The sequence below is a fragment of the Clupea harengus genome, chromosome 8 (assembly GCF_900700415.2).
Source record: "Clupea harengus chromosome 8, Ch_v2.0.2, whole genome shotgun sequence".
Lineage (NCBI taxonomy): Eukaryota > Metazoa > Chordata > Actinopteri > Clupeiformes > Clupeidae > Clupea > Clupea harengus.
The window spans coordinates 7,627,060-7,649,836 of NC_045159.1; the positions used below are offsets into that span (position 1 = coordinate 7,627,060).

At 40.8% G+C, this 22,777-nt stretch overlaps 3 protein-coding genes across 5 annotated transcripts; all 3 read left to right on the forward strand.

The window, feature by feature from the left end:
• Positions 1 to 65: 65 nt before the first annotated feature.
• On the forward strand, positions 66 to 4,024 carry LOC116221449 (sialidase-3). 3 transcript variants are annotated; one of them, XM_031571699.1, is made up of 3 exons: positions 66 to 148; positions 2,213 to 2,506; positions 2,668 to 4,024. In XM_031571699.1, the coding sequence occupies exons 2-3, from the start codon at positions 2,240 to 2,242 to the stop codon at positions 3,607 to 3,609; spliced, it is 1,209 nt and encodes a 402-aa protein (XP_031427559.1). In that variant the 5' UTR covers positions 66 to 148; positions 2,213 to 2,239; the 3' UTR covers positions 3,610 to 4,024. The 3 variants fall into 3 exon arrangements, with proteins under 3 accessions (XP_031427559.1, XP_031427560.1, XP_031427558.1); XM_031571700.1 differs by lacking the exon at positions 66 to 148 and adding an exon at positions 1,608 to 1,777 and having other exon boundaries at positions 2,427 to 2,506; XM_031571698.2 differs by lacking the exon at positions 66 to 148 and adding an exon at positions 1,622 to 1,777.
• A 1,874-nt stretch (positions 4,025 to 5,898) lies between these two features.
• rbm41 (RNA binding motif protein 41) lies at positions 5,899 to 9,026 on the forward strand. The gene is made up of 7 exons (XM_012835809.3): positions 5,899 to 6,005; positions 6,340 to 6,456; positions 6,570 to 6,783; positions 6,966 to 7,170; positions 7,566 to 8,128; positions 8,281 to 8,428; positions 8,669 to 9,026. Exons 1-7 carry the CDS (start codon positions 5,998 to 6,000, stop codon positions 8,854 to 8,856), a joined length of 1,443 nt encoding a protein of 480 aa, XP_012691263.1. The 5' UTR covers positions 5,899 to 5,997; the 3' UTR covers positions 8,857 to 9,026.
• A 6,636-nt stretch (positions 9,027 to 15,662) lies between these two features.
• On the forward strand, positions 15,663 to 22,746 carry trim47 (tripartite motif containing 47). The gene is made up of 8 exons (XM_012835810.3): positions 15,663 to 16,030; positions 16,474 to 16,691; positions 16,925 to 16,970; positions 17,526 to 17,621; positions 17,923 to 18,147; positions 18,299 to 18,321; positions 18,444 to 18,559; positions 20,280 to 22,746. The coding sequence occupies exons 1-8, from the start codon at positions 15,842 to 15,844 to the stop codon at positions 20,807 to 20,809; spliced, it is 1,443 nt and encodes a 480-aa protein (XP_012691264.1). The 5' UTR covers positions 15,663 to 15,841; the 3' UTR covers positions 20,810 to 22,746.
• Positions 22,747 to 22,777: the final 31 nt, after the last annotated feature.

Here is a 22,777-nt window from a genome sequence, read left to right on the forward strand (position 1 = left end):
GCTTTTCAGAAGTGGCGGCAGTGCTGTCTGCAACACCTACACGGCATCGGATTATCTTCCCATTAGGCAACAGTTCAAAGTGCTAACTACATGTGTTTTACGCTATTTCTTTATTAAACTGCTCCCAAGAGCCATCTATGTCTAGAAGGTAGGTTATAGCCTACCCACTCAATTTAATAGGATGAGGTGAATCGTGAAGTAAATTAGGCTACATTACGGGACCTTGGACAGCGGTCGAAATTGGGTAGGAGAGTAGAAGAGAATGACGTGACTTATTGTATGGTTGTTCGGAGAGCGTGTTCAATAAGAAGACTGAGATGTTAATTTGAACACGACAGAAATGTTTAAATAATACCGATTTTTTGTTCTTTCAAAAAAGATTTGCCAAGTGTGATAGGTTAAGTCTATTTACGATAAATGAGCAACGAGCACGTGGGGTGTACACTTATAGGTTTTAGGCCTACTTCACTATACCGATTATCTGTCTTTAACGTTTCACTCAACGAAGGCTAAGCTACAGCATTAATTGTACATTCGGGTGTGTGGGACCACACTTAATTTAAGTGTTAGATCGAATACTATTCAATAGTATGTTGGAGGGAGTCAGTTGTATCCATTTGACGTTCTCTCAAGAGTTGCTATAGTGAATCTATGACCTTGTATGCCTATGAGACAAATACTTTGTAGAAGAACAGTCATAACTACAAGCCTAAAAACAATAGTGCAGAACCCTGTAAGACTATCCTGTAAATAAAAGCAGGCACGTTTTTCATAAAAAGTTAATAAACCTAGTTATTTCATTCTTTGCTTTAAATTATACTATTTTTGCAAAACGCTGCACACTAATAACAAAACCCTACACCAAACCAGCAAAACAAAATATTATACATCTCTTGCAAAAGCAAACAATTCTTGCAAAACTTTTGCGTCAGTGTACACGAACCACCTTTCGAGTTAGCACAGGAAGCACCAACTACGCACTACTAGTATCAATGAAAAACACACGCCTTTTTAAAAACCTTTTTCTGTGTTTAGGTCATAGTATTTAGCAATAACGTTTTATCAGACATGTAGTAAACACACATACACACAGGTATCCCAATGTGTTAAACATGGGTGTGTAGTCTGAACATAATACACTATCAATACAAATAAGGGGAAACACTTACACTCCTGAAACAAACAAAAAGCGCAGATGAAAAGAACATTTGTGCTAGAACTGTGCTAGATCAACATGCGATGTTGTCATGAGCTAGGCATTATCTATTGTATTGTATGTAATGTATTGTTTAATTGCAAACTAAGTGAAGCAGTGAGTTGTATTTACAGTTTTGCAAAAAGTGTGGTATAAAATTACAAACCAAGCGTAAAGCAGAACGTGCATTCAGTTTGCCACATTTGGTAAATGCATTGGCTACAAATGTTAATGGTTTTAGAGACAGTGCTTCAAGAATCACTGTTAGTGTTAAAGCATTAAGAAATAAACTGTAATAACACATATTTAGGCTGTTCTTCAAAAGGTTAATGAACATGCACCTGGAGTGGGCAGTCGCGGTTCGACTACGGAATTTAGGAAACTACATTACCCACAGTGCTACACAGTCTTCATTTCCGCGATTTGGCAAGTGGTGTCAACGATTTTAGATGTGCTTGAATTGAGACAGCAGTCGCTGCTAAGATGTACTTGACTACACTGAGAAAATGCATGCCAACCAGCGTGCAATGGCTTGCGCGTACATTTTGAGACCAACTCAAGACGACTGTGTGATGAATAGAGGTAGCCAGTTTGTTCCTATCTGAAACCACATCGTTGCTTATTATGCGGTATGCTGTAAAATGTTGTTTTACCCTGTCGTGCAGTGTACGTTTCTGTGTTTCATTATGAACACAGCACTTTAGGTTGCGGAATAGCTACCATAGGAAGAACTGTGCAGTGGATGTATATTAGCCTATAGCCTATATTTGGCAAGAGCACATGACAGACGGGTTACAACATTGGTAGCTTTGTCCACCTGAGTGCCGCATTATTTTGCTTCTGCTTTCTTCAGTGCCAATTAAAAAATAGCGCAGAGCGTATTCGGGGTCACCGGGCGATATACTTTCTCCTGCTGCATATCTTGCTAATTTGTAACGTGTGTACGTACATGATACTGTAGCCCGAGGCTCATTTGAATTTTCGTCTTTCTTGGGACATTTCTCCTCATTAAAACAGAGGATCACATAACTTCAGTCACATGATATGTTTTCTGCGAGGTTGTGGAACAGCGACGGATCAATGGGCAACAGCACATCAGGGCACAGGTCTTGGAGGGGGGACCCCGTGGGAAAGACAGTTGTGTTTAAACGGAATGAGCCACCAGGAATAACATATAGGATCCCAGCTCTTATTTACATCAGCGAAAAACAGACATTTTTGGCATTTGCAGAGAAGCGCACCTCCTCCTGTGACCATGATGCAAAGCTTCTCGTTATGAGAAGAGGTACACTGGACAACACAACTATTGAGGTAATGTCTTTTTATTTGCTTTACATTATCCTGATTTTGTCACTGTAGCTGTGCATATTCGAGTATGCTAGCTTTTGAAGGGTGGTTTTGAGACTTACTGTTTCTGTTTGAAAATAGTTGAACTAATGAGTCATCAAGAATTCTTTCTATATCTCTCTCAGTGGTTACCTATCCAGGACTTGAAGACCGCATGCCTTCCGGAGCACCGCACCATGAACCCATGTCCTGTTTTCGAAAAGAACACACAGTCTCTGTTTTTATTTTTCATCTGTGTCTTGAAGAAAACCACAGAGCACCATCAGATATGCACGGGCAAGAACAGGGCTCGCCTCTGTTATGTCACCAGCTCTGATTACGGCCAGAGTTGGAGTGATGTGAAAGACCTGACGGAGAGTGTGATTGGGAAGAGCATTCGAAAATGGGCGACCTTTGCAGTCGGACCAGGGCATGGCATTCAAACAAAGAGCGGAAGGCTCATCATTCCAGCTTACGTGTTTTACATTCATCACAAATGTTTCTGTTATCCTCTGCCATGCTCAGTCCAGCCTTATGCGTTGTCATTCTACAGCGATGATTGTGGTAAGACGTGGCAGGTAGGAACAAGAATGCAGATGAAGTCATGTGAGTGTGAAATGGCTGAAGTCATGGACCATGAAGGTAGAAGTTATTTGTATTGCAATGCCCGTAACACCAGTGGCCACAGAGTAGAGGCTATAAGTGAGGACAATGGTGTAGACTTTACTCGGGCCCATCTTGCACGCAACCTAGTGGAGCAGCCTCATGGATGTCAAGGTAGTGTAGTTGCTTTTAAAGTACCAACATATGTGTCGGAGGTGAGCGGTGAGGGGATGTGGTTGTTGTACACTCACCCGACTGATAGGAGAAAAAGAAGGGATCTTGGTGTTTACTTGAACCGTTCTCCTCTGCGTACGTCCAAGTGGGAGGAGCCCTGGATCATTCATCAGGGCCCCAGTGGTTACACAGATTTGGCTTACTGTGAGGACAAAGATGTATTCGCCTGTCTCATGGAATGTGGTGAGGAGAGTGAACTTGAGGAGATTGCCTGTTGCCTGTTTGATCTCAGAAATATCATGGAAACCTGAGAAATATTTCTTTTTTTTTTACATTTTCTACTGATATAAAGTCTTCCCTGCAAGAATGGCAAAGGTTCAGAAATGATCACTCTGGAAGGGAAGATATTATAACACTGTTAGTTTAACACTGTTATATAGCCTGTTGTTATTCAAATATGCACAGATTTTTTTTAATGGAGTTCAAATGAGAGTTATGTCTGCTGTTAACTTACTGGATTTAGATTCAGTGAAATCTAAATGTAAATATTAGTACACACTTGGAAACACACCTCTTGCATTCCTTCGCATATGATTTATCTGTGAAAGAATCTAATAAGGTGTTATTTTTCACTTTGCTTGTAGCGCCAACAATTAGGTTATCCAATGATGAAATGCCTTATGTTATGCCTTGATGAAATAAAGAATACTAAATAGTCTTTGTTAACATGTGATTCTTAATGTCTTGAAGGTGTGTTGCTACAGAAGTAGTCCACCTCAAAGCTTTTCTATCACAGAAAGGTATTTTCTTTAATTGATTCTACACCTACATGTGCACTGAAAACAACAACAAGACCTCATTCTGAATATTTCAGGACCTGACAGCTTTTACGAAATATGTCTTAGACCGTCTTTATAAAATACAATACATAGAAAAACACACAAGATCCATAAAATACACAGGAATACTGTTTTTTCTTTCCTGCTCCTTGAACTAAATACATGGTTAGTTTAGAAGGAATTTCATTTTGACTCCCTGTCCCTGGAAGTTCCTGAGTGTTCTGAAATAGAACTTCCTCCAGAGGGCACTAGCTCTCTCACCCCCTGTGTGAGTTCTCAGGTAGTATAGACCTGTGCAACTAGACTAGACTAAAGTAACATGCAACAACTTTACCTTAAAATAACAGCTTCAAAATAATTTGGGTGGTACACTGACTAGTAATATGGAGAATGGCATCGGTGCCACTGCCACAGCATGCCTGGTGCGCCTGGTATTGAACTGTGTAACTTTGGGGTAAAGGGCGCGGGACCTCTGGCAAGAACTATGTGCTTGCTGGTTCTGCTCCCACCTACCTAAATGCTCTTGTAAGGGCAAATGTTACACCCAGGACGCTGCGCTCGTCTAGTGAGCGTCGTTTGGCACTGCCGTCTGTGCAAGCACGGCAATCCAGACTATTCTCATTTGTAGTTCCACGTTGGTGGAACGAACTGCCTAGTACTACCAGAGCAGGGGCGTCCCTCTCTACCTTCAAGAAGCTTTTGAAGACCCAACTCTTCAGAGAGCACCTCCCTTCCTAACTGGCACCTGACTAGCGCTTAACTTGCACTTCAGCAGTTTTTTTCTAGGTCGTTGTAATCTAATTCTCATGTAAAGTATTTATTGTTACACCATGCTTTTTATTGCTCTTAGCTTGACTGTTCTCTCCCTTGTACGTCGCTTTGGACAAAAGCGTCTGCTAAATGACTAAATGTAAATGTAAATGTAAATGTAAATGTAAATGTAATGCTTTATGGCACCACCTCACACGACAACAACTACACCCATGTGCTAGCTATAAGAGTAGAACAAGTAACCAAGCAAGTTAGATGCCGAGCTGGCCTTTCTGTTGGACAAGTCAGTAATAATTTGTTAGCTGTCTTAATATGTCTTGTGCTATGCTTGCTTGTTGTTGTTGACTCACTAGTTTCCATCATAAAAACCCCTGCCAATGTTATGTATAAAATAATTTGACGTAGGCTGAAAAAGTTTGATCAGTCTTCGTAAATCTCACGCCAACAAGCCTTGGAAGTTTGCAACCTTGAAAACCTAACTCAGCTGGCTTTTAATAAATTATACTGTCTAATGTATATTAAGCATGTCGGCAACAACTTTTTATTAGATTACTCATACTCCACATTCAAACGCTTAGAAAACAATGTATATGGGCTGAAAATGTCATAGTGTGAGTGTGATGACGTCATCTTTTAGAAGATTACTGATAGTTGTTTGTCAAAGGGAAAATTTGCCTAACAATTTGCCTGGAATTAATTTGTTTGAATTTAGCCATACTGTATGTCCAGTTCAGTTTGGGAATAGCGGCTTAGGAGGCTGAAGATAAGCCCCCTCGCCTATCATATGAAAATGTCGACTAAAAGGGTATACAAAATATCCCAAATTAAGTACCTTGATTCACTCTCTCTCTCTCTCTCAAGTATAATTAGGCTACTTTTGAAACCACAAGTAATTTTGCTTTTTTTTCTAACGTTTTTATTTTCATGTAAACCATTTTAACTTTTTCTTTTGAAATGTATTGCCAACCTGTTAAAATGGATTGGTAGGCCAAGAGTTAATAAACTACATATTCCAGACAGGTTTACTCTTCCCATAATCCTTTGAAACAGGAAACACGTTTGTTTTGGTTTGGTGGACCGCGGGCTGCAATGAAGCGGTAAGCAAGAATTGTTTGGTTTTGTCCTTTTATTTATTCTTCCAAGGCTATTATAATACATTACATTGATTTTTATTATGACAAAATGTTTTACATAACCGGCTAGCTAGTTATTATACAGTTGAATTATTAATATTAGTAGCTAAGTGACGTTACATTTATGAACGTCCGAATTACAGTCTTGGGCATCCTTTTACCAAGACCACTCTCACTCATATCATATTCGTATCATTTTTTGACAGATAACCTAGCAGATATTTACTTAACCACATGCATGTAAACTAGTTAGTTCATCATTCAACGTACTCATTGTGTTTCACGTTACGGTTTGAAGTGTGACTCGTCACGATTGCGACGATGCCCCTATACCCGAGGAGCAGGAGACTGAGGGGCAGAGGCAACTCCACAGCCTGCTCCTTCAACAACTCGACACTGGTGTCGACATCGATCGGTAAGTTCAGTTGTTAAATGCACAAACTGATGTCTGAAAGCTATTTTATGTCATGATTTTCTGTCTTAACCATCATAAAGGTTATTTTGTCTTTGTGTTATTGCATCACTCAGCTGCTTTGCTAAGAAGCAATGCTTTGCTCCAGCTGCTTTCTACAAACCCTTTGGGGAGCAGGCAGCAGGAGTGAAGAGCCTGTCACAGTTCCAAGCCCTGCAAGGCAAAGAGACGGAGCTGGCCAACTTGAGAGACCTGGGGCTCACTGATGCCGAGATTAAGCTGTGGAAGAAAAGGGACATACCTGAGGCAGTTTCTTCAGCATCTGAAAAGGTGACACTTGTGGTGACACTGGTCATTTTACTCTGTAATGACTGGAAGGTAAAAGTGTGTTATGGGCCAAAAAGTTGTTATGTGCTTGTTGATAAAAAGTTTATATGTACTTGTTGATAAAAAGGTTGTTTGTGTGTGCACGTGCATATGCATTTACACTTATGAATATGTATTTGATCCAGGTCCGAGGGGTGTGTGTGGATCCTGCAGCGAGGTGTGAGCGGCTCCAAGTCATCCAAGAGAAGATTGACGCCCGTGACCGTCTTCTGGCCCGCCCTCAGCGTCTGTCCGCCAGCCGGCCGCTCTCACGGAGAGAGATGGAGATTGAACGGGCACTATTCCGAGGCAGCGATCGACAGGGATTCCTCACTGCCCTCTACCATCAAGGTGTTTATGTTCTCACCCTATCTTTGAAATGCTTTGGGTTTAATTTAATTCCCATACTTTTCTCACATAATTTCTGTTTGTTCATCCATGATTTCTGGATGATAATGAGTTCTTTGAGAATTCTCTGGCTCCTTGACTTTCCCATGTCTGTAAAATCAAGTGTTTACACTATATAAAACTATTACAGAATTATTTCTTGAGTTCTTAACATAGTTAATATTTGCACTATTTTGTCCTTGTACAATTGGTTACATAATTCAGAAAATATAAGGAGGTGGAATTGTGGCAAAAACACAGTTGTATGTTTATAGGACATGTGAATAAGAGTGCCAAAATAGTGAAAATGTTAAACATCATGTATGTTCTCATGGTAACGGATGTTCTGTACCACACAGAGGAGGAGACAGAGTCTGACCAGCCAGGGTCTTCAGTACCAGACACCATGGCCATGCTTTATAAGGACTTCCTAAAGGAGGCAGGAAAAGAAGAGCCAGCCAAACCAACAAGTCACAAAAGCACAACGGAAGACCACTGTCCGGTCTCAAACAGCAGCCACTCTCAGTCTTCTCATAACATCTTGTCACATGGGTCTGTTGACAAGAGAGACCAACCACCTCCACACAGCAGCCAGGAGTCCTGTTCTGTATGGGTGGGTGTGACGGATAGATGTGCAGACCAATCATCATATATTCAGAACAGTTCAGCCAGCCAGCCACAGAATCAGGACAACCAAAAGACAAACCAGGTCTCAGCTTTAAACAGGAGAATGGATGTGAGCCAGTCAATTGGTGCTTTGCTTTCTCCAACAAATACCGGGTCACAACTCAATGGGCCAATGACAGTCACTGGCCAAGTGGAGCTTATCCCTGAGGAGGAAATCCTGAAGAACAAGGAGACAGAGGAGGGAATCAGAAGCATTCCTCGCTTCCAGAACTACCAGCAAGGAGAGCCATCTAATGTTAGTGTCAACAATTCCAGAAATGTGCTCCTTGTCAATGAATGAAGTTTTTTGAAATGTGCCATTAATATTAAGCATAATTGATATGTTATTACTCTGATCCCACTGTAACATTGCTTGGACCGTTTGTGTTGTTTATCTTATTCCTGTAGGTGCTGTGTGTGAAGAACCTTAGTCCACGGGCGACTGTGGCACAGCTTGTGTCCATTTTCTCCCGGTTCCAGCACCCTGACCGGCCGCCCATTCTCTACCGCCTCCTCACAGGAAGGCTGAAGGGACAGGCCTTCATCTCCCTCTCAGGTGAGGGCGGCGCTCATGTGCTCATTGGCAACACATGTACTTTTACAAACGTTAGGGTGGGAATTCAGTGAAAGTACATGTCAACTACACCAGCTGGCCACTGTGAAGCTGTGATGGCTTTGTAAAATTAAAAACCTGTTTCTAATGTATGTATAAAAAGTTAGGATAGGATATTTGTCTATTTTCACCAACTTTTTAATCTTTTATTTTTCTTCTTCTTGTTTTGTGACATTATTTAAGATAAGGACAGTGCACAAGCAGCTTTGGGACTCTTGCATGGCTATCGGCTTCTGGACAAGCCACTGGTGATTGAGTTTGGCAGAGAAAAGAAGGATTGTAAGGCGGACAGAAAGATACAAGACTCTAAGGAGCAGCCCAACATACACAACTTGGACAAGAAGGAAGTTATGCCAGATGCTCCGATATGACTGGTAGCAGACATATTGATTGATTTACTTTATGGAACTGAAACAAGGGAATAGCAACCCTATCTTGTATGTTCCATGTATAAAATGTGTATAATCATAAGCATAATTTATATCTTTGGTTTACCTTTTAAACAAGTATTGCTTTTTTTATTGTACTTTAAAAATTAATTTTATTAAAAAAAAAAAAAAAAAAAAATGTACTTAAAAATGTACTTTTACTTTTACAAATTACTTAATAATTCTACAAGAGTAAAATGGACAATTTTGAAGTTTTTAACAACTTGGACACTGGTGCTACTAATGTAGCTTCTTGAGTCACAAGGTGGCTATTTGAACTTCTGGCCAATCCAGGGGCACTTATGATGCTTCTTCTCTTATGTGATGGGGAAAATGGATGGTTTACCTCTCAGTGGGCAAAAAGGGCAGGTGAGCTATGTGCTACAGGCAGCTGAGAGGCCAAAAAGAAAATATTCAGTGTCTTATTTTCCCATAAGGCTAAAGGTTATTTCAGGTTAAACAAAACATCACTGATGCTTCGAACCATGAACACACACAAATCAGAAATCTCAAAAGATTCACCTTTCTCAGCTGTGGGGAATCTAAAGTCTGGTTTATTTTGGAGCACTGGCGATCGTTCTTGTTTCCTGACTTGGATCTCTGAGTAAGGAAAGAGCATACAAAGGTAAAAAAAAAACATATTAGACCATTTGGAATTACAAAAATCAAGGAACAGTGTAACAGCTGGTCTCTTGTACATAGGTCAACACTAGACCATGACTAATTTTAGTTCTCAATGGGCTTATTTCACAAAACTATATAAAATTCCATGTTTACCTTCAGGCAGAGCTTTATGAGGAATTTAGGTATTTCTCCCATATTGAGGGGGTACAATTTGTAGTTTTCCCAGCCTAACAGCTTTTGCAGCATCAGTCTATTGGACTACTTGGACTTCATTGTGGAGTGACACAAGTGTCAAGGTGAGACATTTCTCGGAACATATGTTTATACATATGTTTATTAGAGTTCCGTTCTGCTAGCAACGATAACCCACAATAACCCCAGGAAGTAAAACGAAACGAGGAAGTAAAATGAGTTTGTTGTATCAAATGAAAGGTTTTTACAACAAACAACCCTGTTAATCGACTGGGTAATATAAAAACCTTTTATATGCAACGAGTTTTATTGTTCCATTTGTCCTAATGATCGGGAAAATAGTTAAAAGCGTGTTTGAAAGTTATAGTAGCCTATTTGTCATTATAAAGTCCTAATCTGTCTACTCGCTAGATCAGACTTTATAATGGTATTTTGTTAACTGTGCATTATATTAACTTGATTTAAAACAAGGTAAGATATAGTGAGTTAATTTTAAGCGTACAGGATACTTTGATAATGACTAAGATGTAGCTGAAAATTGACAATTAATATTACTTTCATAGTAACATCAAAATGGGTTAAAAACGATTCACTGATGTTACAAAAGTATGATTTTCTTGTTTAAATATAGGGAACACTGACTAAACAGGCATCATTGTAAATATTGTAGTAAGAAACAGTAAAACACACAACAATCTGCTGATAAAAGGATTATGTCTTCAATAAAGTTGGTTGAACATGTTCAGAACACTGTAAAGAAAGGGTAAAATATGTTTAGCAGTCATTATTCTGGTCATTCACTGTGAAAAAACACTTGACACACAGATCACACAGGCGAAAATGCATTATCTTCAATGGCAGGGTATTGCCATGTGACATGTATCACTCTTTGCTGATGAAACTAAAGATTGTGTCTCAATGAAAGGGGGGTGGAATATGTTTAGGACATTCCAAACATTAAATAAAATGTGTGAAGTAGTTGAGATTTACGTCCCTGAATGCTCCACAATACTTTAAACATAGGTGATCAGACAGGCGAAAATGCATTATCTTCAATGGTAGGGCCATGTGACATGTATCACTCTTTGCTGAAAAACCTAAAGATTGTGTCTCAATGAAAGGGGGGTGGAATATGTTCAGGACACTCCAAACATTAAATAAAATGTGTGAAGTAGTTCAGATTTACGTCCCTGAAGGCTCCACAATACTTTAAACATAGGTGATCAGACAGGCGAAAATGCATTAACTTCAATGGCAGGGCCATGTGACATGTATCGCTCTTTGCTGAAAAAACTAAAGATTGTGTCTCAATGAAAAGGGGGTGGAATATGTTCAGGACACTCCAAACATTAAATAAAATCTGTAAAGTAGTTGAGATTTACGTCCCTGAAGGCTCCACAATACTTTAAACATAGGCCTACACACAGGCAAAAATGCATTAACTTCAATGGCAGGGCCATGTGACATGTATCATTCTTTGCTGAAAAAACTAAAGATTGTGTCTCAATGAAAGGGGGGTGGAATATGTTCAGGACACTCCAAACATTAAATAAAATGTGTGAAGTAGTTGAGATTTACGTCCCTGAAGGCTCCACAATACTTTAAACATAGGCCTACACACAGGCAAAAATGCATTAACTTCAATGGCAGGGCCATGTGACATGTATCATTCTTTGCTGAAAAAACTAAAGATTGTGTCTCAATGAAAGGGGGGTGGAATATGTTCAGGACACTCCAAACATTAAATAAAATGTGTGAAGTAGTTGAGATTTACGTCCCTGAAGGCTCCACAATACTTTAAACATAGGCCTACACACAGGCGAAAATGCATTATCTTCAATGGCAGGGCCATGTGACATGTATCACTCTTTGCTGAAAAAACTAAAGATTGTGTCTCAATGAAAGGGGGGTGGAATATGTTCAGGACACTCCAAACATTAAATAAAATGTGTGAAGTAGTTGAGATTTACGTCCCTGAATGCTCCACAATACTTTAAACATAGGTGATCAGACAGGCGATAATGCATTGTCTTCAATGGTAGGGCCATGTGACATGTATCACTCTTTGCTGAAAAAACTAAAGATTGTGTCTCAATGAAAGGGGGGTGGAATATGTTCAGGACACTCCAAACATTAAATAAAATGTGTGAAGTAGTTGAGATTTACGTCCCTGAATGCTCCACAATACTTTAAACATAGGCCTACACACAGGCGAAAATGCATTGTCTTCAATGGCAGGGCCATGTGACATGTATCACTCTTTGCTGAAAAAACTAAAGATTGTGTCTCAGTGAAAGGGGGGTGGAATATGTTCAGGACACTCCAAACATTAAATAAAATGTGTGAAGTAGTTGAGATTTACGTCCCTGAATGCTCCACAATACTTTAAACATAGGTGATCAGACAGGCGATAATGCATTGTCTTCAATGGTAGGGCCATGTGACATGTATCACTCTTTGCTGAAAAAACTAAAGATTGTGTCTCAATGAAAGGGGGGTGGAATATGTTCAGGACACTCCAAACATTAGATAAAATGTGTGAAGTAGTTGAGATTTACGTCCCTGAAGGCTCCACAATACTTTAAACATAGGCCTACACACTGTCGAAAATGCATTAACTTCAATGGCAGGGCCATGTGATACGTATGACACTTTGCTGATTAAACTAAAGATTGTGTCTCAATGAAAGGGGGGTGGAATATGTTCAGGACACTCCAAACATTAAATAAAATGTGTGAAGTAGTTGAGATTTACGTCCCTGAATGCTCCACAATACTTTAAACATAGGTGATCAGACAGGCGATAATGCATTGTCTTCAATGGTAGGGCCATGTGACATGTATCACTCTTTGCTGAAAAAACTAAAGATTGTGTCTCAATGAAAGGGGGGTGGAATATGTTCAGGACACTCCAAACATTAGATAAAATGTGTGAAGTAGTTGAGATTTACGTCCCTGAAGGCTCCACAATACTTTAAACATAGGCCTACACACTGTCGAAAATGCATTAACTTCAATGGCAGGGCCATGTGATACGTATGACACTTTGCTGATTAAACTAAAGATTGTGTCTCAATGAAAGGGGGGTGGAATATGTTCAGGACACTCCAAACATTAAATAAAATGTGTGAAGTAGTTGAGATTTACGTCCCTGAATGCTCCAAAATACTTTAAACATAGGTGATCAGACAGGCGAAAATGCATTATGTTCAATGGCAGGGCCATGTGACACGTACGTTTAAAGTATTGTGGAGCACTCAGGGACGTAAATCTCAACTACTTCACACATTTTATTTAATGTTTGGAGTGTCCTGAACATATTCGACCCCCCTTTCATTGAGACACAATCTTTAGTTTTTTCAGCAAAGTGTCATACGTATCACATGGCCCTGCCATTGAAGGTAATGCATTTTCGCCTGTCTGATCACCTATGTTTAAAGTATTGTGGAGCCTTCAGGGACGTAAATCTGAACTACTTCACACATTTTATTTAATGTTTGGAGTGTCCTGAACATATTCCACCCCCCTTTCATTGAGACACAATCTTTAGTTTTTTCAGCAAAGAGCGATACATGTCACATGGCCCTGCCATTGAAAATAATGCATTTTCGCCTGTCTGATCACCTATGTTTAAAGTATTGTAGAGCCTTCAGGGACGCAAATCTGAACTACTTCACACATTTCATTTAATGTTTGGAGTGTCCTGAACATATTCCACCCCCCTTTCATTGAGACACAATCTTTGGTTTTTTCAGCAAAGAGTGATACATGTCACATGGCCCTGCCATTGAAGATAATGCATTTTCGCCTGTCTGATCACCTATGTTTAAAGTATTGTGGAGCCTTCAGGGACGCAAATCTGAACTACTTCACACATTTTATTTAATGTTTGGAGTGTCCTGAACATATTCCACCTCCCTTTCATTGAGACACAATCTTTAGTTTTTTCAGCAAAGAGCGATACATGTCACATGGCCCTGCCATTGAAAATAATGCATTTTCGCCTGTCTGATCACCTATGTTTAAAGTATTGTGGAGCATTCAGGGACGCAAATCTGAACTACTTCACACATTTTATTTAATGTTTGGAGTGTCCTGAACATATTCCACCCCCCTTTCATTGAGACACAATCTTTAGTTTTTTCAGCAAAGAGCGATACATGTCACATGGCCCTGCCATTGAAAATAATGCATTTTCGCCTGTCTGATCACCTATGTTTAAAGTATTGTGGAGCCTTCAGGGACGCAAATCTGAACTACTTCACACATTTTATTTAATGTTTGGAGTGTCCTGAACATATTCCACCCCCCTTTCATTGAGACACAATCTTTAGTTTTTTCAGCAAAGAGCGATACATGTCACATGGCCCTGCCATTGAAAATAATGCATTTTCGCCTGTCTGATCACCTATGTTTAAAGTATTGTGGAGCCTTCAGGGACGCAAATCTGAACTACTTCACACATTTTATTTAATGTTTGGAGTGTCCTGAACATATTCCACCCCCCTTTCATTGAGACACAATCTTCAGTTTTTTCAGCAAAGAGTGATACATGTCACATGGCCCTGCCATTGAAGATAATGCATTTTCGCCTGTCTGATCACCTATGTTTAAAGTATTGTGGAGCCTTCAGGGACGCAAATCTGAACTACTTCACACATTTTATTTAATGTTTGGAGTGTCCTGAACATATTCCACCCCCCTTTCATTGAGACACAATCTTTAGTTTTTTCAGCAAAGAGCGATACATGTCACATGGCCCTGCCATTGAAAATAATGCATTTTCGCCTGTCTGATCACCTATGTTTAAAGTATTGTGGAGCCTTCAGGGACGCAAATCTGAACTACTTCACACATTTTATTTAATGTTTGGAGTGTCCTGAACATATTCCACCCCCCTTTCATTGAGACACAATCTTTAGTTTTTTCAGCAAAGAGTGATACGTGTCACATGGCAATACCCTGGCATTGGAGATAATCCCTTTTCACCTGTGTGATCTGTGTGTCAAGTGTTTTTTCACAGTGAATGACCAGAATAATGACTGCTAAACATATTTTACCCTTTCTTTACAGTTCTGAACAAGTTCAACCAACTTTAATGAAGGCATAATCCTTTTATCAGCATAATGGGGTGTGTTTTACTTTTTCTTAATACAATATTGTCTGTTTAGTCATTGTTCATTATATTAAAACAAGAAAACCATACTTTTGTAACATCAGTGAATCGTTTTTAACCCATTTTGATGTTACTATGAAATTAATATCTCTGATAGTTTAAGAAAACACGGGGCTAATAAGGGACTTTTATTTTGAAAAATCGTAACCGGAAGTTGCTCGAGCTCATTTGCCTATAGTTGCTCACTGAACGCTGCTGTTTATTAGAGCATTAAATGTGAAAACACTTTACCGGTATATGGATTCAATCAAAGTAGGATCTTTTCGTTCGTGCTGTTATACCGCAGTATTCATGGGCTTTTACTTTGAATTTTTACCGTTTCCCATCCAGCAATCGAGACCTACGACCTGCAGTATTTAGGCTAGTTTCACACCGCTCCGCATTCTCTCCACCCTGCGTTGACTAGTGAACATGGCTACAGCGGCTGGGGAGCTGCAGAAGGAATTGGTTTGCACCATCTGCCGCAAACCAATGAATCATGTTCTATCTACGCCCTATAATAAAGAGATTTGACCCCTATATTGAGGGGGTACAATTTGTAGTTTCCCCAGCCTAACAACTTTTGCAGTATCACTGTATGTCAATTTGGCCTATAGGGGTCAATAGGCCCCACGCTTGAAAGATTGTGGATGCCACGCGACAACAATTCCCCACTTTTGTATGTTGTACATGACCCCCTTGTTTGACCCCCATATTGAGGGGTACAATTTGTAGTTTCCCCAGCCTAACAGCTTTTGCAGCATCTGTCTATTGGACTTGTAATAATTATTACTTAATTGTGGTGACACAAATGCTTTAAGAAAGGAGGTACGCTAGGTACCGCTGTTATCGTAGGCTTTTACTTTGAATTTTTACCGTTTCCCATCCAGCAATCGAGTTTATTTAGGCTAGTTTCACGCTGCTCCGCATTCTCTCCACCCTGCGTTGACCAGTAAACATGGCTACAGCGGCTGAGAAACACAGAGGAGAGCTGCAGAAGGAATTGCTTTGCGCCATCTGCCTGGATTATTTCAACGATCCAGTGATCTTAAAATGTGGTCACAATTTCTGCCGTGTGTGCATCCTTATGCACTGGGAAGAAAACGGTGGCGATGACATTGGTTATCAGTGCCCGGAGTGCCGGATGGTAGGTTGTGGTAGAGGCTATGTTATGCTGTTGGCTGCTATTAGTAACGTTTGGTTTGCTACATGTTGCTACAGCATGAGATGGCACCTTAATTAAAGTTGCCAAATGAAATTCCGTGTGTATTTGTGCTTGAACATGACCCCTTTTCTGTAGATACTTGTATTATTATTTGATCTAGTGCTGAAACAATAATCGGACACAAAGGATGGACGTGCCCTATTCAACGTTAGCTAGGTAGCAAGCAACCTAGTGTGAAAGTATTTACACAGTTAGCAAGTTGATGTCATGTGTTAGCTTGTCAGGGAAAAGGCGAGCAAATTAAAGATGGCTAACGTTTTAATGCAAAACAGTCAACAAACAGTTGTTGTTGGTGCTAGTTGTTTTAGTCTGGAATTGAAAGTGATGTCTGATGTTAACTCTTGTGTTTTGTTTTCTATCTATAGGTATTTGGTAAGATGAGCTTTACCAAGAATTACCTGGTGAAAAATTTGGTCGACAAATTGAGTGAATTTGACTGTCTGAAAACAGTCAAGCCAGCTGCACCATCAAAGGCCATGAAAATGGATGGAAAATGTGAGCGACATAATGAAGAACTGAAGTTGTATTGCCACAGCGATCGTAAACCCATCTGCGTTGTGTGCAGAGAGTCGCGGGCACATAGGTAAGCTTTGGAACCTTGTTTTGCTTTGTCCTCAGTCATATGAAGAAGGATCGAGTCAAGAGGTTAGCAAATAAACTGTGCATATCCCTATACACATATTTCAGGACATACTTCATTGTGATTATCTTGTTGTCTGTGTAAAGTGTGGGTCATTTAAAAAAAAAAATCACAATACTAAATAATTGTTTAATATGGCTATTGTCTATGTTTTTCTGTTCTCTTTCTGTTTTCAGACACCATGAAGTGGCGCCTTTACCAGAGGTCATTGAAGACATGAAGGTGTGCTTACAGTTTAATGTCATTCAGTAACTTGAAGATTTAAAATGGTATAATCGATTGATCCGTCTTTTCTATTTTAATTCCACAAAAAAACAAGTAATGCGATCCACACTGAAAACACTGACTAGCATCCCTCAGATGATAAAAAAAGACAAAATAAATATGACCTCTGTTCTAGCAAGTGCATCTCAGAAATGTTCACTTGATGATTTCACTTAATTGTGTTACATTTGTATGTAGTCACTTACTCAATTCTTCCAAGATGATTAACAGTGGCGGCGTACTATGAATCAGGGCTTGTCCCCTTGGAATTCAATTAATAGCCTTGGCATTCAGTGCTTCCTATGCTGTAACTGTTTCAGCGTGGACGTGTAATATTTCCACATTCACTTCATTATTAGCAGATACAAGCTGATAATAATCTGTTTCACATATCACCAGTTATCTGTTATAAAGATTACAAGAAGACTGTGGAAACTGGCTTGTCTTTTCCTTTTGTTAAATAGCTGGAGTCTAATGTTTCGTCTGACGTATTGTGGCATGCCCTATGTGCAGAGTGAGCTGAGGATGAGACTGATCAAGCTGAACTGGCAGAAGTCAATGTGTTCCAGAGTGAAGGCCATCGACGAGCAGGCCAAGAATGACGCCAAGGTAGTCTGCAGCAAAGGACATGTTATGTCTGCTCACTCTGTCTGCTTTTGTGCTGCATTTTGAATTTGTGGACTGATAGTGTTAAAAGCTGGGGTGCTATCATCACCATGTGTCAACAGTATGAGAAAATGAGAAGTCATTTTTGTGTTATTGTGGTTTTTGTTGAAGTTCCAGTGAACATTGTAACTTCTTCTTTTCTATGTACTTGGCCTAACAAATGGCATCATTACAAACGGAAAAAAGAAAACGAATGCTCAGTTTTCTGAGACGCGCTTACAAACTGCTCATGTTCCTCATGCAGATGAAGAAACAAGCCTTGAAGGAGAAGATTGAGGAGGATGTGGGGGCTATGGTGCAGTTTCTCCTGGATGAGAAGGATGATCTCCTGGAGAGTCTGGAGGCGGAGGAGGTGGCCACCATTGCCCTGCTCGATGAGAACCTCAAGCTGGTGGGGAGTGAGGAGGCGTCGGTGGACAAGGCCATCACAGACATCCAGACCCAGCTCAGTGATTCCACTAACTTTGAGGTTGGTCTGTTGCTTTGACTTGGTTGTAGTGGTGATGGAGACGTTGGTTGTTTTTAGTTTTTATATTTTCTTTTAGTTGAGCCAGGTGTCAATGTTTGCTATTTTGGAGTTTAAATTCAAAATCTTTTTTGTTCTGTCTTTGCCTCCACAGACCGTTAGCAAGTTGTATTCAAGGTAGGCATCAGTGGTTTTAACCCTGCTCTCTTCAGAAATCAATTCATTTTGCCCTCATCTGCAGTGCTTCTGGTTGAGTGGCTTGACCTAAGATCCACGAGACCTCTTCTGTTTCCCCACAGTCCATTCCAAGGAAGCAGCTCTGTGCAGGCCACCAACTGCCCTCCGGACTGGAGCGAGTACACAGGACCGTTCCAGCTCATCATGTGGAAGAAGATGATGCATGTCTTGCATACAAGTGAGTGTTGGCATAGACTCATCCTCCAATGTTTGCCTTACACTTAAGAAAATACACAATTAGTAGCTCATCCAGGCATAGTGTGTACAGAAGTTGTTCCATTTTAGAGATGGTAGCCAAACTTGCCATAGAGTGGGAACATATGGTGGTAGTAGGAGCCTCGTGTTTGAAGAAACTACTGTCCTCCATCAACTCCGCTGCGCCAATGTGTTGATAACACGTGGTTGTGTTAAAGTGGTTAATTATCTAGAAAACTTTCATCTCTCAAGCACTATTTTCTTTCTTTTCACTAGTTTAGGACCCATTTGCTCACACAGAGCCCAGCCATGATCAAAGAACCCAAAAGCCTTGTATTCATGAGGCCGAGGCACCTCAGATACTATGACCTGGCCGGGGAGGAAGTGAGCGCTATCTCACACCTTACCCAGGACAGGTCCAGAATACACATCAGAAGTTTTACATTTTACACATCTCCAAATAGAAGTAACAATTACAACTAGGTATAAGATACATTGATTTATTGACTATGGCATATCCTTATTAACTCTGAACTTTAAATTCGGACTCCTTCAGTGCCAAAAACTTTCTGCCACCAGCCCCTTGTGTGACGTAAACACAGGATTAGTCTATTGAGAACGAGATATGTCCAGATGGTATTTTGGCTTCGTGTTCTGTGTTTACTACTGCAAATTTGCGGATGGTATCTTGAAACTCCCCGTGCTACACAGTTCCTTTTCTGGAGATTGTGCCCATAATGTTTTGAGGCCTTTGTGCCTGCCCAGCTTCTCTGTCCAGTGACTCAGTGATGAACAGCAGGTTAGTGGGACACAGTCTTGAGCATGATGTACTGTATAGAGCACCTACCTCATCCCTCGTCACAAATACTACATCTTGCTCATCTCCAAATGAGTCAGCTCTACCTCCCCCTCCCTCAACACAGTACAGAGGGCTATGCCAAGTATGTGGTTTAGTGACAAACCTGGGTAAGTCAACTCACAGTAAGTGGTTAACCTAATAGAAGAGCCCTATGGCTTCATTCACAAGGGGTTTCCTCCACTAAGAACCCCAACAGTAAAAACATGCAAAATAACAGAACTCATGTCCATCCCTGACCAAAGATGGACAGTTCACTTCACTTGGTCCCCGGGCGCTGCAAAGCTGCCCACTGCTCCTGGGGGGTCCTTGAGGAAGGACGGTCCAGGATGGGAAAAAGCAGAAAATAAATTCACCGCGACCTCAGGCCTACCTGCGTGTGTGTGTGTGTGTGTGTGTGTCCTGTGTCGCCTCCATATATGCACGTGTGTGTTCCAGTGTGTCGTGTGTGCCATTAAAAACCTGACAAAGGTCTTAATTATTATTCTTCTAGAAAAACCATAGGATTCTTCCATTAGGAGGTTTACCATTACTTTGAGTTAACTTGAGTGTAGATACTGGGAGGCTAGTTGTATGCATTCATCTATTTCACCCTGGAGGAATGATTTATTTTTGTAAACCCAGGGCAAATATCTCCTATCCCTGAGAAGTGGGTTTCCCTGATGTTTTTATATTTATTACAGTCTGTCAAGAAATGTAACTCATGCTCCACTACCCCATTTCTACAGTGAGCGCAGAGTCTGTCTTCGCGGGTTACCCATGTTTGCCTTTGTCTACCCTTTTCCACGACAAGGCTACGTTAGAATATGAGGGATCATTTCGCTTTATCTCTCTTTCTTTGCCTCAGTGCCTCAGAACCTGACGCTGGACCTGGACACGGCGCACCCCTGCCTGGCCATCAGCGACTTCGACACCAAGGTGGAGGAGGGCCGCACGCGCTCACAGGAGGCCGACGTGCCGCAGCGCTTCACGCGCTTCTTCGGCGTGCTGGCGACAGCGCAGTACTCCAGTGGGCAGCACTACTGGGAGGTGGACGTGCGCGACAAGGGCGTCTGGTACCTGGGCGTCACCACCGAGTACAGCAACCGCAAGGGTTTCGTCAACCTGTCGCCCTCGGCCGGCTACTGGAGCCTGTGCCTGCAGGACCGCCTGTATGCCAACGAGGAGGACGCCCGCATCCCCGTGGCAGACTACTGGAACTCGCCGCGCGTGGGGGTCTTCCTGGACTATGACCGCGGCCGCGTGTCCTTCTACGACGCCGTCACCATGAAGCGCATGTACACGTTCAGCGCGTACTTTGACGAGCCTGTGTCCCCGTTCTTCAGTCCGGGGAAAAACGACCCGGGCAGCCGCCTGCAGATCTGCCACTACTACTGAAGGGGAGGGGTGGGGGTGATGCGGGGGCGAGCACTGGTTAGTGTTAAAAACGCGCTAAACAGAACCGTAAATAAAGACGGGGCAGAAAAACGCAACTCCTCCTAGATGCTCCTAGTGTCTATTTTGCCTTTTACGTAAGAGGAGCGATGTGATGAAAAGCTGCCCCGAGCCTGAATTCTTAGGATCTGCGCATTGTCAAGGGCCGCGATGCAGTTGCTTTCTAGAGCTTTGGATTTCCAGAATGCCACGATTTCAATGGTCTTGGGACCTATGGCCACAATCAGGTAGACGTGCTGCCAGATTCTAACTTTTACAGTAAGTCAGTCTTTTGACTTCAGTGTTTCTATTATGGTTAGCTATTCATTTCAGATCAGTGTGTGATGGGGAAACCCATACCAAATGGCTACCCCCAAGAACGATATTTAGATTTTGTAACTGTAATCATATGCACATGCCCTATTGAAATTCCACTGTAAATAGCCTGTGGGCCACATTATTTGCCACATTTTAAATGTAAGCTTATTTCATTCCTTCCCATTTCATGTTATTAATTTGTATAATTTAAAAAAAAAAAAAATGAAACTCTGGTTACAACTTTGTGAATTACTTCATAAAACAACAGTGTATTTTCATTTTTGCTTCCTTATTTTTTGTTTGGCATAGACTTTATTCACATCATGATAAACCTTTGTAAGAAGTGCAGGCACTAGAATAATCTTTAGTTTCTTAATGATTGATGATTTTAGGATGCAAGCGTTTATGTAGAGGTGCACCAATACTATTTATAAGAAGCCATTTCCAACTCTTTTTCCAAGGTGTGTGTGTACGCCTGTGTGTGTTTGTGCACGCGCACATTGTGTGGTTGTGTGTCCAAATTCTGATGATATTTCATTTTATGACATGTTTATCAAACTTTTATCATGTTTATCAACACTTTTGATTTGGGTGTCATGTCCTTATTCTCTGTAGTAGCTATTGTAATAGCAACCATAATCAAATGTATTTCTATGCTAGATATACTTTCCAGACCTCAGTTGTAGGTATGACAGATTATCTAGCGAGGGCCTCATATATTAAAAAGTACAGTGTACAGCCAAAACATTTATTATGTATCCAAGTAATTTGTTGATACTGAACTGTTGATATATGTGTTATTTGTTAAACAGAAAATCCGAGAATGTATCGTTTTTGCTGATGTTTTGGACGGCACTCTTGTCTGGTCAGCTCAAGGCTGTATTAGCCACACAAGTGCAAAATTGTATCGTCATCGGAAGGTATCCATGTTTGTTTTTCACAAAATCAAATTTAATTGCCAGTACCAAGCAAGGAGAAGTCTAGCGAAGCAGTAGTGCCATTGAGTTACATTGGTGCACCTCTAGTTTCAGCTGTGTGTGTGTGTGTGTGTGTGTGTGTGCGTGTGCGTGTGCGTGTGCGCGTGCGCACACTTGATGTCTGGGGCCACAGGCCTTTTACTCAGTGGTGTTAATGACGGAAATAATGTTAATGAACCATAATTGCAATTTTATGATTTGAGAAATAAAATGTAACTGGAGAAATATGTGGCTACTGCACTGAAATTGACAGGTATGAGTAACAGATAACTTTGGGCACTGTCAGATAGCTGTGTGGGTTTGCTTCAGTACTGTACTGGCACACAGTTCTAGCTAAGGCAATACAAATGGTATTGAAACTGTCTGGTCTTAAACTACTTGTGTGTTGACAAGTCTCTTTGAGCTGCATTTCTGTTTGGAAATAGTTTTTATGCTTTTAAATAGATACCCGCCAATCGTCACCACAGTAGTGGAAATTCCAAACAGTTTTTGTACTTAACCTGATGCAGATGTGCAAGGCCATATTTGTGTGTTTCACATGGCTGGCTGATGTCCTATGAGGCACATTTGTTTCTTTTTGATATTATAAACTAAATATTACGTTAAGTAAACTGTGTTTCCTTTTCATGTGCTAGTT